At 41.0% G+C, this 18,612-nt stretch overlaps 1 protein-coding gene across 4 annotated transcripts; it reads right to left on the reverse strand.

The window, feature by feature from the left end:
• Window positions 1-916: 916 nt before the first annotated feature.
• Window positions 917-18,518, reverse strand: map3k14a (mitogen-activated protein kinase kinase kinase 14a). Of its 4 annotated transcripts, XM_061699885.1 has the most exons (18): window positions 18,155-18,517; window positions 14,074-14,139; window positions 13,396-13,516; window positions 10,818-11,132; window positions 10,669-10,747; window positions 10,361-10,598; window positions 8,723-9,109; window positions 7,946-8,080; window positions 7,749-7,878; window positions 7,556-7,684; window positions 5,817-5,921; window positions 5,580-5,737; window positions 4,605-4,755; window positions 3,540-3,797; window positions 3,352-3,461; window positions 2,876-3,014; window positions 2,651-2,751; window positions 917-1,333 (listed from the first exon to the last, which is right to left on the reverse strand). In XM_061699885.1, exons 4-18 carry the CDS (start codon window positions 11,122-11,124, stop codon window positions 1,172-1,174), a joined length of 2,589 nt encoding a protein of 862 aa, XP_061555869.1. In that variant the 5' UTR covers window positions 11,125-11,132; window positions 13,396-13,516; window positions 14,074-14,139; window positions 18,155-18,517; the 3' UTR covers window positions 917-1,171. The 4 variants fall into 4 exon arrangements, with proteins under 4 accessions (XP_061555869.1, XP_061555872.1, XP_061555870.1 ...); XM_061699888.1 differs by lacking the exon at window positions 13,396-13,516 and having other exon boundaries at window positions 18,155-18,518; XM_061699886.1 differs by lacking the exon at window positions 14,074-14,139.
• Window positions 18,519-18,612: the final 94 nt, after the last annotated feature.

Raw genomic sequence — 18,612 nt, forward strand, 5'->3', positions numbered from 1 at the left:
ATTTGCATGCTAACGGTTTGCATCAATAGTTTTTTTTTTTTTTTAACCCTTTGAACAACATACTTGAATATAAATGTTGGAGCAACACATGCAGACAGAATACTCAGCCATGTGTTCTTTATTCTCTATGAAAAATGACTAACACAATTTCTCATGTATAATATGCTCGGCAAGTGTAATTCGCACCCCCAAAAATTTGCAAAACCGTTCTACCTAGGTATAACACACACCATCAGTTTGCTGCTATCCAGCCTATCCATGCTCAATGAAATATCTGTTTTATATTGTTTTTCAAAGAAATGTTCTGCCTCAGTGTGCATGCGCTTTTTTTAAAATCGAACATTTGTGTCGCCTCGTCAACATTTCTACTTGTGTTTTCATATTAGCAACAAAGACGTATGTATAACATTTTAATAGTCCATCTATCCATTTTCTGAACCGCTTTCTCCTCACTAGGGTCGCGGGCGTGCTGGAGCCTATCTCAGCTGTCATCGGGCAGGAGGCGGGGTACACCCTGAACTGGTTGCCAGCCAATCGCAGGGCACATACAAACAAACAACCATTCGCACTCACATTCACACCTACGGGCAATTTAGAGTCTCCAATTAATGCAACATTTTTATAGTACGGTTTAAAATAGTAGTCTTAGTGGCTTTTTTGGGGGATTTTCTCCATAATCTCACAATTGCTTTATGTTGAACTGCCGAGTTGCTTCACGGTTCTCTTCTGTCGGCACATTTTCACATTTTTCTTAAAAGCAGGAGAGTAACTTGTCCTTTTACTTGACATTTTTTAACATTGGTGATGTGCTCTTTGAAGTGGCGGTACAAGAAATGGCGACGGAACAAAGTAAACTTGTATCTCAAGTCACCTCTATACTTGGGAAAAAGCAATCAAAACTGGACACCAGTGACATGGACATTGTTGTGGCATTTATTGCAATCTTTATCTTTTTTTCCACAATCGGGGCTTTTTGGTACGGTACATAAAGTAACCACTGAATGAAATTCCTGCAGTGGAAATAGATGTTTCAGATGCTTCTTTCGTTAAGGCAAAGTACATTTTTATCATTAAAAACCACAGCGTCACATACCTACAATGTGAAGGACTACGACGATCATCTTAGGACAGAAAAAAATCATCTCAAAAGGACTTCATTTGTATTTAAATCTCATCTGGTTTCCAGCGCTCCATCTCTGATCCGCCACTTCCAAGATGCACTGAAGTCAGGAGCCAGGACGCAGCAGAGGTTCAGGCCCGACTCCTGCACCTCCTCGTCGTGAGCCACTGTGCAGCCCAGCTGTGTCTCCAATGTGAAAACTCTCTCGGAGATCTAAAACACAGGAAGAAATGCTTATATAGAATGGGTGTAATGGTACAATAAAAATCGCAGTTCTACCTTTAGAGGTGTACCGTGTAAACGGGTGTTTCGAGCAAATAAAAATGTAGCAAACTGCTATCAGTAAGTTCTCCAATAAATACAAATATTTTCTTTCCAGCTATAAATTATTTTTCATTTTAGGAAAGTGCAACATAAATAGTCTTCTTTTTGGGAAATGAACAATGCAGACAGGTTTATTAGTAAATTCTCCAATAAATGAAATACTAAAAAAAAAAGTTAATAGATAAAATAAATATTATATACTATGTAACAGTTCAAATGTCTTCTCTTTTAGAAAAATGCAACATCAACAGTTTGTCTTCTTTTCAAGACACAAACAAGGCAGACTAGTTCATCAGCAATGTGTTACAATAAATTGATTCTCAAAGAAAAAAAAATCAATTAAAGCCTAAATCTTTTTATTTTAGGAAAGTGCAACATCAATAGCTTGTCTTCTTTTTAGGAAACAGACGATGCTGATAACTGCAACAGTAAATTGTCAAATAAATTAAAACGTCTCCCGAAAATGTACAAGATTCAATTAAAAATAAATATTTTCTAATAAATGTAATGTAACTGCAACATCAATTGTCTCCTTTTTAGGAAACTAACAATGCAGACAAGTGCAACAGTAAATTCTCCAATCATTGAAAAATTCTGAAATGGAAACAATATAGCAGTTGAAATATTTTCTTTTCAGGAAAGTGCAACATCAAAACCGGTATTTATTCTTCGGAAACAAAGACGACAGACACGTATAAGAGTAAATCTTCTGATGAATAAAATAGTCTTCCCCCCCCAAAAAAAATCCATACAAGAAAAATTAAAATATTGAAGAAAATATAATCTTTTCATTTTAGGGAAGTGTAACATTACAATACAACAGTAAATTATTCAATAAATGAAACAGTCTCTAATTAAATAAAACATACATTAAAACAGCTCAAATCTTGGAGTGCAAACATTAGCAGTTTGTCTTCTTTTGAGGAAATTCAGCCAAGTGCAATAGCAACAGTTTGAACAGTGTGAATTGTTATGCTATAAAAACATGTAGTGCCAAAATCATATCGCTTACCATGACTTCCAATAGCCAGAGTCTTAGCCGCACTGTATTCGTTTACAGAGTGGTGTTCACACTTCTTTACCTAATATGTACCATTTGGGGGCACGTGGTACGCCTCTGTACCATACTGATAAATCAGAATACAGCACAGGTGCACCCCTAACATTTAGCCTTATATTCAAAAAGGAGGAGGAGGAAGGTCGCACCTGATCACTGATGCCGGTGGCGATGTGGCCCACCTTCACCCGCCGCGTCTCTCGGATTTGGATGGTTGTTCCGTTGAAGTCTCTGATGCAAACGTCCACCCCTGAGCCCAGACAACACGGTACCATTTGATTGTATGTGCGTGCGTACAGAATGCGCGCGTGTGTGTGTACATGCGTGTACATGTGTAGTGTGTGTGAATAGATGCGCGTGTTTTGGTGTCCCACCTTGGAAGCAGCACGGCTGAGGCAGCGAGTGGCCCAGCAGCTCCAGACTGACGCTCTGCTGCCCATCTGGCTGGCTGCTGTCGGAACAGACGCCCGAACTGCAGTCGTCGGCGGGGCTCAGCGACCAGCGCCCCGAGTCCTGAACGACGCAAGTACAACACTTAAAACACTAGTACATAACATTTGTTTTACGATTATTACATCTCTATTTTCTAATTGGCTGGGAGAAATCACTTGGCTCTGGTACCTAACTGTGAGGCGACCGTTTTGATTTCTTAAGTTGCCCAAATATGTTTCCTTGCCCTATGCCAAAACTTTAACACCACGGAATTGGCCTTCTGAAAAGATTGTCATGTGTTTCATGAATTCATATCACATGAGGTTTACCTTCCTGAAATAAATGAACCTTTATACCATATTCTCATTTATTGAGATGCACCTGTATGTACTGTACGAGTTATGTATATTTTTGGAACCTTTTTGTCCCAGGGATCCCGGTTGGAGTAGGTGTCGCTGCTGAGACAAGACAAAAGCTGCTCCTGCATTTCAGCAGAGTGAAGCTGGGAAAGGCTGCTCAGGTAGAAATCTGCTCCTCCCAAAAAGACGAGAAAGCATTGAAAAGCACGGCTCGCAGACGAGTCAAGATAGTGGACTGGAAGCTCACCTCGCTCCAGTTTACGCAGCTCCAGTTCTGGAACAGTGTCGGGGATCCTGTTTTTTGACTGGTTTAACGCGAAATGGGTGCCTCGTTCACACGCGTCGGCCTCGTCTTCGTCGCTGTCGTTCAGCTGCACGATGGCACTCCTGTCTGTTTTCAGCTCCTCTTCATCTTCACGCTGGGCTGGCAGGGAGTCGGGAGGTTTGTTGGTGATGTAGAGAGGCTGCATGTAGGATCTGCTCCACGGGCTTCTGACTCCGCCGACTGCAAGCAAAGGTAAGTTAAACAAAAGGCTAAGGCAATGTTAAGGATAAAGCCAAAGTGAAGTTGACAATAAGGCTAAGGTAGGTAAGTAGAATTAGGTTAAAGGTATGGATAAAGTTTAGAGTAAAGGATAATTAGAAATAAAGTTAAGGTAAAATTATGATACATTTATGGATTAAGGTTATGGTAAGGCTAAGGAAAAGCTACATCCTCCACACCCACAACAACTTGTATTACCTTACCTCCATCAAGGAGATTATGTCATCATTAACTGTGCTTGTCTGCAGTTTTCGATACAACCTGAAGTTTTTATTTTTATGATAGATAGGATGACATTCTGAGAATCCACCCATTCCTAGCATCATACAAAACTCCACATTCTTGGTCATATATTGCCATAATGTATAACGCCGTAATGTATCCCTATACTCCAGTACAGTTAGATTTTTTTTTTTTTTTAATTAGTTTGATACCCTTTTAAAAAGATCTCTCAAAAGATGTCTAGTGGTTAGCACGTGTGCCTCACTGTTATGAAGTTCGGAGTTCTAATCTTGGTTCTTGCCGTGCTGTGCGGAATTTGCATGTTCTCCCTGAACATGTGTGGGTTTTCTTCCTCCCACATTCCCAAACCATCTTCGGTTTACTGAAGGCTCCAAATTGTCCGTAGGTGTTAATGTAAATGGTTGTTTGACTACATGTGCCTTGTGATTGACTGGCGACAAATCCAGTCAGCTTGGACTCAATGAGGACAAGCGCTACAGAAAAAAAGGATGTCAAATGACAACTTCAGCATACGAGAATAGGCACCTTGTTTGAGCGCTCTGGCTGTCCGTTCCTTCATGTCACTGGCCGACGCTCTCTTGTTGGGATCCTTCTGCAGTCCCGCTTTGATCACCTCCGCCGTGAAGGTGCTGCAGCCGGGCGGGATCTCTCGGAGCGGTGGCGGCTCGTTGGCTATCTGTTAACAATGTAGGTTTAAAAAGCTACATACATCATAGTATGTGAGTGCTTGCATGGCAGTGATGTCTTGTACTTATGTTCTACCTACTTTTGGATTTGTTTTTCTGACGACTTTTTTACTTTACCTCCTACATTTCAAAACATATATCTGTACGTATTACTCCTTACTTTGCCCAAATAGGCTCGTTACTTACTTCAACCTCCGTAAGTGACTTACGATACGACGTCAAAAATGTGGAGAGAGTTGACGTCAACGCAGTTCAGATTTTGATTGATTGAGTGAGGTTAGAAAAACAGGGACAAAGTGACAGAGGATCATGAACCAAGGGAACATTAATATTTGACAACAACGATGCAATAGATTTGGAGAAGCAAGATAGTCTCCATCCATTTCCTCATTTAAGAGAATTGTTTGATGTTTTCAGTTCCAAGTATAATACATGACAAATATGTTGTGGGTTGTCCCAGCCTCAAAATCACCAGCATCTGATGTAGAAAAAAATAAAAATAAAATCTAAATATAAATATAAAGCTGAGGTGTACTTTTTCAATTATTGTCATTAGCTAATTTAGCATTTTGTGTTACTCAACTCAAAATGTTATCAAAGCTAAGGGAACAGGTTGTTTTTATAGCGTGTTAATTTATATATATATATATATATATATATATATATATATATATAATTATATATATATATATATTTTTTTTTTTCCCCTCCCTACTCTTACCGGAGTCTTTTTTTTTTTTTTTTTGTAAACCAATTATCTGAACTTCTACTAGTACAAATTGTAGGTATTTTTACCACCTGTGTTGTACGGTACCTTCAGGAAGAGTCTACAGGTGTAATATCTGGTCCAAGGCTGACAACCGTTGAGCATGTGCAGTAACATGCAGCAGCTGCTCCACACATCTGCTTTGGCTCCGCGGGGTTCACCCCTCACCATTTCGGGGGCCATGTGCGTCTCAGTGCCCTTCAGGTCTGTGTTCAACAAGCCGGCCAACAGTGAGAAGCACGACAGATGCCATATTTTTGGCGGTCCGTCACTGGACGGTCCTACCTAGGGATCCACTGAGACTTTGACCGCCAGTGTCCAATCTTTCGGCGTGGCCAAAGTCGCACAGGAAGGAGTCTCTGCCGTCCTCGGACAGCAACACATTGTCGGCTGAGGGACAAAGGAAAAAAATAAAAAATAATCGAGCTTGGGTGACTTCCATGACTTGTGCATACTTGAAGGGAAGTTTAATTGGAAACAGAGCAGCTGCACACGGCCAGAAAGACCAGGGAGAAAAATAAGAAAGGGACAGCTGCAGTAGAAAAGCTACAAGTAAAAGCAATTTTCGTGTCATTTACTTTAAGTTTATGCACCTTTTACTTATCTTCTTTCTGTCATTGCACACCTCTTTTCTCTCACTGACTTCCTGCTCTTCATAACCCCCCCCCCTTCGCTCTCGCTCTCTCGCACTTTTTTTGCCGCCGCGCATGCGCCTTGGCCTCCCAGCAGCAGATGAGTCACTGTGGGAAATTCCCAAAACCCTCTGCCGCTGTCCTCACGCTCGGTCACAGGTGTTGTAAATCCATGTGAGACGAGACGTCCAGATGACAGCTAATTAAAGTTAGACCTGTTGTTGTACTCTTGATACCATTCTCAAACTATTTAGGCACAGGAATACAGTATGCCTATAAATATGTTGATTACAGGAATGACGTACAGAGATGGATGCAGTAGATCGGTAGATTTGTTTGTTTGTACGGTATCTCTCGCTCTCTCTCTATCCATCTGTCCGTCTATCCGTTCATCCATCCCACTTTTCACCCGTATCCTGAACACCGGGGAGGGGACGGTAAAACACAATGATGCTCACGAAGAGTTGCTGTCAACCACAGCTCATGCCCAGACACTCACACGCAGACTTGTCAATATCATCCGCCACCCCACCACAGATACTACCAGTATTTCCTCAAAATTTTTTAAGCTTGCAATTAATTTTTTTTACACTTGTTCAAATATGTTTACAATGTGATTAAAACACATCTTTTAATTGGTTTAAATGTGTTTAAATAATGTGGGAGGAGTAAAGCTGGATAAAAAAATATATGGTCTCATATTGCAGATCTATTTTGGGTGTGTCTGAAACGCATACCCTGTGAAAAACAGGTTCACTGTACTGTATATCACATACAAGAATGTCACTCAGTAGAATTGATGGATTAAAACAATATGCTGTAGTTGGAGAGCCATATTTGTGTCTGTTTGGTAGTTAGCAGGCTACTTCCTGGTTTAGGAAGGACGGTGAACAGGCGGCTTTGACGGGTAGGAAGTGCCATTTTGATTCTGTGGCGGTGTGCCATTAATGCATGAAAATAAATGCCTTTTTCCAGATTCTCACCACAACGTCTTGCAAGGTCAAACTGTGAACAAGAATTTCCGGAGACTAGAGTCATATTACAGTATCTGTTTGTTTGTCAGTTAGCAGGCTACTTCCTGGTTCATGAAGGATGATGAACAGGCCGTTTTGATGCTTTGATTCCTGTCTCTCCACCTTTGTCCAGATTCTCACAATACATAATGGCTTCGTCCTCGATGCCTAGTGGAAATCATTTCCCCATTTGTGGGTATAACTACACATCACAATAAAACAAGACTTTTACAGAGTCCTACATGCAACGGACACAGATTTGGACATTTAATCACATCTGCACCAAAACTGCATAGGTGCGTTCTAATCCCGTGCCCCACTCAGCCACAAGGTGATGCATGGGTAACAAAATAATTGAAAAAGAAAATGTCACAGATACCTTTGACATCAAGATGCACCACTTTTTTCTTGGCCAGATATTCCAGTGCTGTCGCGACTTGCAACAGGTAGTAGAGGCTCAGCTCCTCTGGTAGCCGCCCGCGCTGCCTTATCAGCTGCCCCAGCGAGCCTGGTCGGACACACCGTCTTATTATTTAGCAGGATTATTGCAGCGGGGTTCGATAAGCGCTTACCGGATTTGTGGTCCATGAGAAAGAAAACATAAGGCCCGTCTCGAACAATTCCAAAGAGCTCCAGGATGCGAGGAGATCGGAGGGCACTCCACGTGCTCGCCTCCTCGCTGTTGAACCTCTTCAGGGCGATCTGGAAGGAGGAAGACATTAAACAAAAATCCAAAGTGGGCAATGAATTGCTGATTCTTCCGTGTTACCTTTTTGACAGCAAACCTGAAGCCCGTGTTGACATCTCGGCCTCTGTGGACTTCGCCATAGCAGCCTTCCTTGATAAACTCTGACAGGACAAACTCCCTCCCTTCCTTATACTCTGAATCAACAGGCTGGATGTTCTGATGTTGGAAAAGGCAAATTAGTTTACATAGAAGTAGTAAGTAAAGGGGACATAGTTTGGACAATGAGTTATTGTTTATATCTGTATGTATGAAGTTCTCCCTGCACAGTTAAAAATGTCTTTATGAACAACTCGTTTTCTTTCTCACTCTGGGCTCTGCATGAAAGAAGCCGCTGAAGTAGCAAGGCACAGGTTGCGCCATCAGTCGTCATGGTAACGACAGCTGGACTCGCCATCGGCCGAGCAGTCTGTGGGGCAGGATGAGGGCTCGTTTTACGGGCCGATCTGGCTAATGCAAGTCATTAGACAGAAGACAAACTAATTTCTCCATGGCAGGAAATATGCTGCAAAGCCCTTCCATAGCCTGGCCTAATCGAAAAAAGGTGCTTTGCCAGCATCTTGTGGCATTTGAAGGCAATCACAAACCCTTCTGGGTGGGTGCTATTTGTGGCAGGCCTCGGTTCCTAGCGGGGATTCACTGTAGGTGAATTCATGAATAGTGAACCGCGAATATGTGGGGGGGTTTACTGGATGTCTGTGATTCTTCATTGTGGGGGTATTTTAAACAACGCATGCCGCATACATGTTATTAAGACACCTGTGTATTGTTTTAATTGACTAAATTTACAAAAGAACTAACATCGTTATAAAAAATTATCCCCTCGTTGTCAGCAGACTGGTCGGATTGCCACTTGTCTTCTTCCTCCTCCCACGCGGCACGCTCCACCTCTTTGAAGAAGGGCCCCGCGTAACACGGGTCGCCCTGGCTGACGCTGCCTCGCAGGCCGGCGAGGGCCAGCGAACAGTCGCCGGCGCTGCTGAGCGAGTCGCTGTCCGGCCCGGAGGAGTGGAGGCTGCGCAGGGTGCCAGGGAATGTTTTGGTACAGGCCAGCGGGGAGCAGCTGGAGCCTATGTTGTGGAGCTTTGCGCAATAGAGAGGGGGCGCTACATCCTGCTCTTCTGAGCCTTCCACGCTGCTGCAGCACGAAGAACTGAGGGGGCTCCTTCTTCCTCGCAGCGAATGATCCTATAAGAGTGGAAAAGCATGATGATTTCCTTGAATTGTGGCCTCTGTCTTATTTCATTCTATTTTGACGTGACATGTATTGCAATATATCCCTCCATCCATTTTCCATGCGGCTGAACTAGAGCCTATCCCAGCTGACTTTGGGCATCCTTTCGCCCAAAATCAGCTGGACTGGTTGCCAGCCAATCGCAGGGCACACATACAGTAGACAAACAACCACTTATTTAAACCTGTGGACATCTTGAATTAATTTCACCTTTAAGTTTTATTCTAGAAATGGTTAATCAACATGTATTTATTCATTTTCTCTTTAAATAATTGGTTAACTAAAATATTGTAAATAATAAACAATAACAGTTGAAACAATGTACTTGTATGTAAATAATTGGTTGATTAATTATAAGCAAATGCATTGTAACCACTAAAATAAAAAATGAGTGAAATATGATGTTATTAATATGAATTATTATTTGATACTGTGTCGTGTCGAGCTACGTCGACACGACAGGTGGGTGTTTGCTGTTGCATCCAATAGGAGAAGGGTTGGCAGAATGATTTCAGAGCGGTAACAACATTAGACCAACAAGCAGGAAAAGCATTCATGCTACTTCCTGCTAGGCTGCTAGGCAACCACTTTCAAACATGGGCGCCCTCGTCCCTGCGCCCTGCCCCGCGGTGAACACCACGAATTTAACATGTATGTTTTTGGAAGGATTAAGGATTAAGGTTAAACCCATTGTAATACATATATTTTAATTGATTATAAAGTAATTATTAATTAATACAATATTATTAAGACACAACTGTTCAAATAAAGGCTTTGCTTCTAATAGGCACTTAGGCCAGTAAAGGGACAAAAGTATTGGGTTATCTGACCATTGTGGGGTTGACATGGAAGACAATCCCGGCCCATTGGAAAAATGCAAGGTTAAATTTGAATTATTTTTATTTATTTTGATTTTTCAAAATACTTATTCATGAAGCTGTTTTTGAAGATTGTAAATATGAATGACTTGTCTGCTGTTAATATTTTGGAAGCTGGTAGCTTAAATAGATAATAAAATTAGGGTGGGCTTCAATAAGCATTTTGCTTCTGCCTGTGCCAGTTCTGTCACCACTCAGTATGTGTTTGTTAAAGTGTCTGTATTGTGAAATATGTTGCTGTATGGTGACTGAATAAAAATACTACCCCTACTACAACTATTACTGCTACTACTACTTTTGTCCACTAAATTAGCCCAATGTACTTACTTGGACGTGCTCCAGGGAACTCCCACTCTCCTGTTCAGGGACTCCAGAGGGCACTGCGGTATATGTGTGGTATTTGATATGTAGCTTCTCCTCCTCTTTCGTCTTCTTCTCCCATGGGACTTTTTTCCGGCCTTTGCGCTTCACTCTTTTCCGGGTCTTCTTCTTTGGGCAGAGCGGGGCCGGGGCCTGGACGGAGGCCGAGGTCGGACAAGCCACGTTGTTGTGCTCCGGCTGAAGACTGAAGCGAAAGTATGGCTTCAAACAATGCTACTTCTGTTGTGATATGACATTTGAAGTGTGAATGATACCTGACGACAAAACAGCTAGAGGGAACGTAGAAACGCTCAAAGCAGGACGGACTAAACTCCTGGGAGTCCTGGGTTTCACCTGGAGGAGAGTGCCATGTTAGATAATAATAGTTTTGAATATTTCGCCATTATGGAATCTTCACAATTACATTCAGCCTGCGCGATGAAGGGGGAGCTCTTCAGCGGCGTCTCTCCGACTTGCTCGGCAGTGCCCTGAGTCAGCACTTTGTTCAACAGCGGGCTCAAACGTGCGATGTAGTCCCCTTTGTCGCTTCTCCACTGCTCTTCCTCCTCCTCCTCTTCTCCCTGTTGCTGCTGCTGCTGTTTTTGCTGTTGGTGATGCTGCTGTGTCCCTTTCTCCACCACTGTGCATTTTGGGTACGAGGCCTTCAGATCAGCCAGCGGCGACCCAGAGAACGGGGCGGTGGAGTTGAAGATCCTCTGCCTCACCGCCATGTCTGCTCCTGCACGATTTGGCAAATACAAGTGTGCAGTTATTGCATGTTAGTAGAGTTTTGTGTTTTATGGTGAGTGAAACTACGAAGATTAGAATTTCTCACAATTAAGCATTGCACATTTGTCTTTTATACTGTATATAGTTCATATTTGGTAGCAATCAGACAAATTCCCTCGAAAACGGTCTTTAAAGCACTTGACATGGTCAACATGGTACACTTCCTGTCCGTTTTTATACATGGGTTCTTGAGACTTTTTGTGGGTCTACTTATGATCGACGTCTACCAAATTTCATGTTGCTAAGCAGGGATGCACCGATTCCATTTTTTTTTTTTAGATCGAGTACTGTATTTTCACGACCATAAGGCGCACTTAAAAGTCTTAAAGTTTCTCCAAAATGGATGGGGTGCCTTATAATGCGGCGCACCTTATGTGTGCACCGAGTTTCAAAATCTGTAAATGTTCTTGTGTGACTTTAATGAGCGCTCCGCTTGACTGACTGGGAGAATTTCCTGCCGACACACTGCTTATATAGAGGAAGGCGGACGGGACTGAGGACAGCAAGCGGACATTAGGGGATGGGTGTGCGTGATAGAGGAGGCTAAAGTCACACCCCCAGTAGGTATATAGTTCCGGTATGTGCATCGGTTTGGCTAAGGGCCCCCGAAGCACAGTTTAAACTGCAAGCTATTAGTTATGTGGAGGAACATGGGAATCGAGCAGCCGCGAGAGAATTCAACATCAACGAATCCATGGTTCACAAGTGGAGGAAGCAGGAAATCGAGCTTCGCCATGTCAAGACGAAGGTGAGTTTCCGTGGAAAAAAAGAAAAAGAAAACGCGGAACCAAGGCGAGGTGGCCAACTCGGGCATTGGATTAATGAGCAAAGAACAACCAGGAGGAGCGTCTATACAGTCACCATTCGACTGATTCCGGGAGGTTTGACGAACCGCTGGACATCCGTGTAAACAGGGCGTTCAAAGTGAAGTTGTGAGCGGCGTGAGCCATGGATGACAGATGGCGAACACAGCTTTACTAAGACGAGGAGGCAGCGCCGGGCGAATTACGCCAGAATTTGTGAATGGATTTTGGATGCTTGGGCTACCGTGTCTGCTTGCACTGTTGTTCGAGCTTTCGTAAAAGCCGGCATCATTTCTGAGGAGCCGCACGGCAACGAGACTGACTCAGACAATGTCGAGAGGGAACCTGGCGTGTTTTATGGAGAACTTGCCCAGCTGTTCATTTCGGATACAGAAGATGAGGACTTTGATGGCTTTGTGGATGAGTATTGATCAAAAAATAACGTGAGTACATTGTTAAATACTTCAATAAAGTACAACCGAACTCAGTTTTGCTCCCGCTGCCTTTTTAAAAACATTGTTTTAGCGTGCATGCATGCTACCGTATGTTTTAAGCTAGCGTATGTTTTATTATGCCTGGGCCCAGTAATACCTTATGTATGTGTTAAATAAAAAAATAGACCCCATAACTGAGACTGCACCTTTTAATACACTGCACCTTATGGTCGTGAAAATACGGTACTTAAATTTGAGTACCCGCGGATACCGTGTACTGAAGTTGATAATGCGATTACATCTTGCAATTATGACGAAAATGTATTTTACTTTAATCAAATATTGCTCAAATTTAAATTCATTAATTACAAATATTGTTTTTGTTTCTTTACAGGTCCCCATTGCAACTGTCACTTGTCCTGGAAAACAAACCCAAGAGCTCAGAGGACATTTATTATGTGTGTTGACTTGACTCAGCGACACGGACATTTCCACAACAGGAAGCAAAAAATAAATAAATAAATAAATAAATGAAAAAAAAATAAAATAAAAAAGAGAAAAAAAAAAGTCCAACTTCAGAACGGCAGACAAACCACATCAATGACCATTTTTAGGGCTTTTGTTTGTAATCATTCTCCTCCAAACATATACATTGTTTAAGTTTATGATAACAAAATGTTTTTGGGTGGGTAGAGACAACACAGGAAACTCAGTCGAGCCTGGTGAGGAGCGTTTTGACGTTGAATAAATCAAGCGCTTGGTTTCAGTTCGGGGAAGTGCATGACACTTAAGCCACAAACAATGAACAACTACTTCTCATCTCGGCATGTTGCATCACACACTCAAGCCATTAGTGCACACACTGTATGCATTGAGATAGCGACTCAGATCTCACTCAAGACCGCAACGGGAATGACATCAGCCGCATGCAGACACATGTTATATTCCAATGCAGTCGGTCGAGTGAGGTCATTACCTTCTGCTGCTGCAGAACAAAGCGATCAAAGTGTGGCTTCCTTCCCAAGGCACACCCCGAACCAGCGGAAAGAACGAAGACGGAGAGAGCCGCCACACAAAAACCAAAAACCTGCAAAACACTTTGAGAGAATGTGTCTCTGAGCTGACGTCTCCTTCTACATGGGTTTAACTAGCAATAAGGTGCAAGCGGCTCCTGTTCTTTGTGCTCTTGAAGCTGACTGCTGCTGCTGCGCTCCTTTACTCCTTTGGTAGGAGGAGTCTGGCGACTTAGGGGAAACGCATCGCCTCAACCTATTTGGCAGAACACACTCAATGGCTCTTCCGTGGAAAAAAAAAAAGGAAAAAAAAAAGTGTGCCGTCTCGCTGCGACAATAGCGAAATTAGGTCTACTTGTATTAACATCTAAAAGGAGACTTTATGCATTTTGCTCACCATTTAAAAGAGTTTTCAGGCTTCCTAATAAAAGGTTTCATCAAGGATCAACAATACAGCCACATTTTTCACCTTATTTTGCTATTAGAGCGATGAACGAATCAGTGGTTATTCGAATTGACTCACGAGTCGCCTGAAAAAACTAATCCTGAATCATAATTTTCCCATTTGAAATTATGTCATACCATATAGAAGGAACATATTAGCATAATAGCAATAAATAACAGTGAATTAAAAGAAATACCTGCTGTTCCTGCTTTTCGCGCCTAGGCCTCTTCGGGGCAGTGTGGGGCATGCCACGGGATACACACTTATGTTAAGACAAAACAAATAACAGAAGAAGAAAGTTGCAATTGAACTTTATTTATATAACCTGTTTTTCACAGATTAGGAAGAATATATGCCTGTGAGTATTGTTATATTACCTGTCTGTATGTGCTACTGCAACATTTGTGTGTGACTATTAGTTATTTGAATGTAAATCGCTCCCGTAACTTCTAATGCAAATTTTTGATACCCATCAATAGGGGTTTCAATTGCATTCTAGCAATCATGCTGGCGATGTTTCTAGAAATATGTTTTGTATTTATAAATACAAGGTGTGTCATTTTGTGTTGTTGTGTGTTTAGTTTGCTGCAAGCAACAAAGGTGTATTCAGGGTGCTTTTGCAACGCAGGAACTTCTATACACAAACCGCACGGTTTGGCACATTAATCGCTTATTATAATGTTTTTATGATTGTGAGAAGCCACAATCAAAATCACGATTAAATTTTGATGAATTGACCAACCCTACTATAGTCCTATGCATCTTTGTTTTAAGATTCTAGATTCCCATTCCTCGAGACCATTTCTAAAGGATAAAAGATCAAACTTCCGAGTAAATGTAAATAACATCTTGAATTTTAGAGGTGACCCTAGCAATAAATGCAACTGCACTATCCAATGGAATACAACATTGGACTGCAAACAACAGTCACAATAATGTTTTTAAATGAAGGCTCTTGCATTATGAGTGCACTGTTGACTTAAACTCCGCATAGCGACAGTGGCTATCTTGAGCTAACTTGTGGCGCATGCACACACCCACAGAGATTAATGAAATTCCAAAGGCCTTAGTAATAGTAGTGAAAAAGGGGCTCGATTTACAGTCTCTCTCACACACACACACACACACACACTGTGCTGCATTCCACAAAGGACACTTGACAACATTTGTAAACGTTTAATCAATAACTAATTGATGATAATTATACAACAATGTAACTTTGACGTTTACTGTCTCATATGTATTGCTGGTTTGCGGCAGAAAAAAGTTGTATGGGTGAATATGGAGTCTCTCAACTATGTTATTTAAGGGTCAAGATTAAGGGTCCCCCGATCAGGGTTTTATGCTGCCGATTCTGATACCGATCATCAATGAGTGAGATCTGCTGATCACAGGCGATACCATTCATATGGATTAGCTGTAAATTTTCAATTTATTTATGGTGAGTGGCGTTGGCTCGATGAGCCGACATGTTTGTTTGGGTTTGCATTGCAGGTGCTGCACGCCTCCACAATGTCAGAATCATAATCAGATCAGAATCAAAATCATCTTTATTTCCCAAGTATGTCCAAAAAAAACACACACAAGGAATTTGTGACGGGGGATGCTACACTAGGGCTGGTTGATTATGGGAAAAAAATAATAATCACAATTATTTTGATTGATATTGAAATCACAATTAATAAACACGATTATTAATTTCTTTTAAAACCATGCAGTATCACTGACTGTATTGTCGTTTACATTCATCTAACAAAATCCTCATTATTCTGGAATTTAGCAAATAGAAATAAGTTGGTAATCTTAAATAAACTAAAACAGGAGAGGTTTAGTCTGATTTCATGTCACAGTCAGGAAAAAAAGCATGTCTTTTTATACAGTCAATGACTGTATCTGCTGTTCCTGCTGTGTCCCCCTTGGCCTATTAGAGGCAGTGTGGTGCCATGCATGCATGGAGCTACTTGTTCAATGTAAGCGAAAAAAAAAAGAGTAGAAGAAGAGAGTCATGTTATAACTTAAATAAAGTATTTCCCCCACAGATTAGGAAGAAAATATGACGGTGAGTATTGTTATATTAACTGCCTGTATGTGTTACGACGTGTTTGTGTTTTAATATTCAATATTTGAAGGTAAATCCCCCCAGTGATCAAATGCTAACATTAGCTAGCCTGCCAATAGTGTTTTCCATGTGTCTTGTATTTTAATATAAAATGAGGGTCATTATTTTTGCTGTCCATTTAGTTTTACAGTAAACTCCAACTGTTGTGTCAATAAACAGTTTACACTTGCACGCTCAACTTTGGATTCATTCCCCAGCCCTGCGCTACACTGCACACATTCTCTGCAGGCCGCAAAGTACGAGCCGTGGTTGATCGCTTTTTGTGATCGGCAATGAAAGGCATTGATAGATGAGCACGATCTCGTGTTTTCCAAGGAAATCGGCACCACCACTGGTCAATGTTAGTAATATTGAAAGTGCCTTTGGTGTCCTCATCAGGAACACTCACTCAGTCATCATGAAAATGTAGCAGAATAATTAAACTCTGCGGTCATATTATAAATGGCAAAACATTTGTACACATAACAGAATTCACACATAGCAGAATACACCACAATGCAGTCTCTTAAAATGTGTTTCCTTCATTATATATGAATTTGTTTTCCATTGAAAGCACGTGATTTTGGCATGTCCCACACTGTATTGCTAACTACAGGGTGTGCAAATAAGCGTTGTATATATATATATATTTTTTTAAAAATGAGTATTTTTGATCATGTACAGTATATTTAATTTTCATAATAAGAGTGAACATTTTGCATGTTCCCCTGAAATTTCTGTCCACCCTGTCATGATGGATAATTGTCCTTTGAACCCTCTGATGTTTTCAGTCACATGACAACCAGCATTTTGTCTTTCTTCAGTGGAAGTTGAAACAGTTACACTTATGTTTTCGGATTCTTCATCATATTACGTGTGCAATTGGATGTTATCAGGCTTAACATGTCCACCTTGTCATAGCGAAATGAATATAAATTGATATAAAAATTTTAAAAAATTCTGAATACAGTGGACTCCTGCATACTTGTGGTTCGGCACCCACGGATTCACCTATTCGCAGAAGGCTTTTCCAAATTGTTTTTTTTAACGCTTTCTTAAATGTTTGTCTTTTTTTTTTTCGACCCCCAATACGCTTTATCCCCACTTATTCAAGATTTTTGGGGGATTTAAAAATAAATTAATTAATTGAAAAACAATTTCCAAATGCAATTATAATGGGCATCAACGATCTGGGGATTTTCGCTATTTACGCTCCGCCCCAGTCCCTATGCACCGCAAAAAGCAGGGGTCCACTGTACTACATAGTTCTAAGTCTTTGCATGTTTTCAGTAATTATTTTCACGCCACTGTATATTTGTTAAACAGCACAAAGTCAGCTTGTTATCTAAACCATGCTGCTATGTGAAGAGCCAGTATATCACAGGTGTCAAACTCAAGGCCTGGGGGCTTAATCCGGTCCGCCACTTCATTTTATGTGGCCCGCGAAAGCAAATCATGTGCATCAACTTCCAGGATTCTTCAATTTCAAATTGTCCTATATGTAATAAATAATAATGTTGAAATATTGCAAGCACTTTTTTGTTACCAAATCCCTTTTTACAGTAACTTGAACAATAGTTGGGCAAACTATTATCCTTGACATCTGATTTCATAACGAGTTAGCCATCTGTTTTTTGGTGTATATGTAATGATTAGAGGATTACACATTTTAGAGCAACTTTTTCTGCACTTTTTTTTCCAGTTTAACACAGCTTAACGTGTTAACTGTGTGTAGTTACGCTATACATTAAGGGAAAATGGGAAATTCTTGCCTCGATCATTTAAATGCATATAAACCTTGAAACAACGTAGGATTTTTAGCAAAATTTGAGGAAGCAGAAACCGCAATATGTAACAAGACGGGCCTCGAGTTTTTTTTCGCGTAGCTAAGGAACCGACAGGCGCTGAAGCAGACTGATGTGTCGACTACTTGGAACGAAACATTACTAATATCACCTTTTCTTAACAATTAGTGTTTATCCGTTCCTTTACTGCTGACATTTTTTTTTTTTGCCACATAAACTTTGAGGAAAGGGGGGAGAAAACGTCATCGCCAGACCGGAAATAGGTTTATCTCGGTTTAACTGTTGGCGTCGCGAAGAATACAGACAAATTATATAATATTCAGATGCACAAAAAACTCCTGAAAGTAAAATTTAGATGATATTTTTTTACTTACCTAGTGTCTTATTGGTAGGCGTTGGTCGTTTGTTGGCGATGGAAAAGTAAGTTTGAGTTTTTTCCTGCTTGATGTATTATTTTCAGAGTAAATGTGACACTCAAACGTTTACCACAGTTGCAATGAAAATTGTATAATAGTTTAAATGATAGTTATTAAAAACGATTTAAAATGACTTTTATTTTCATGACGCTCTTGCGTCGTGACATTCATTTTCCTTTTACAAACAGCGCCGATTCTTTTAATTTGAAGTTGAAATTGGTGGGGTATTGATGCGGCAGCATAGTTCCGCTTTGTTGGACTCCTCGGCGGAAGCCTTGTTTATTTTCATAAACAAACAACCTAAATGCCTGAATTCTTAGTTTCAGTGCGCCTCACACATTATACTCACATTAGTGATACATTTGCTTGTATGGCCTACACCGTAATGTAAATAAATTGTACTTTTTGCAGTATGT

The sequence above is a fragment of the Phycodurus eques genome, chromosome 16 (assembly GCF_024500275.1).
Source record: "Phycodurus eques isolate BA_2022a chromosome 16, UOR_Pequ_1.1, whole genome shotgun sequence".
NCBI lineage: Eukaryota > Metazoa > Chordata > Actinopteri > Syngnathiformes > Syngnathidae > Phycodurus > Phycodurus eques.

Bases quoted from the DNA above. Each gene is read 5' to 3' on its own strand.
- map3k14a (XM_061699888.1), bottom strand. From the start codon at position 11,124: ATGGCGGTGAGGCAGAGGATCTTCAACTCCACCGCCCCGTTCTCTGGG. The intron at 10,599-10,668 runs GTATCATTCACA...CTTTCGCTTCAG, and splicing joins TCTAGCTGTTTTGTCGTCAG to TCTTCAGCCGGAGCACAACA. The intron at 7,685-7,748 runs GTAAGCGCTTAT...GTGTCCGACCAG, and splicing joins TCTCATGGACCACAAATCCG to GCTCGCTGGGGCAGCTGATA.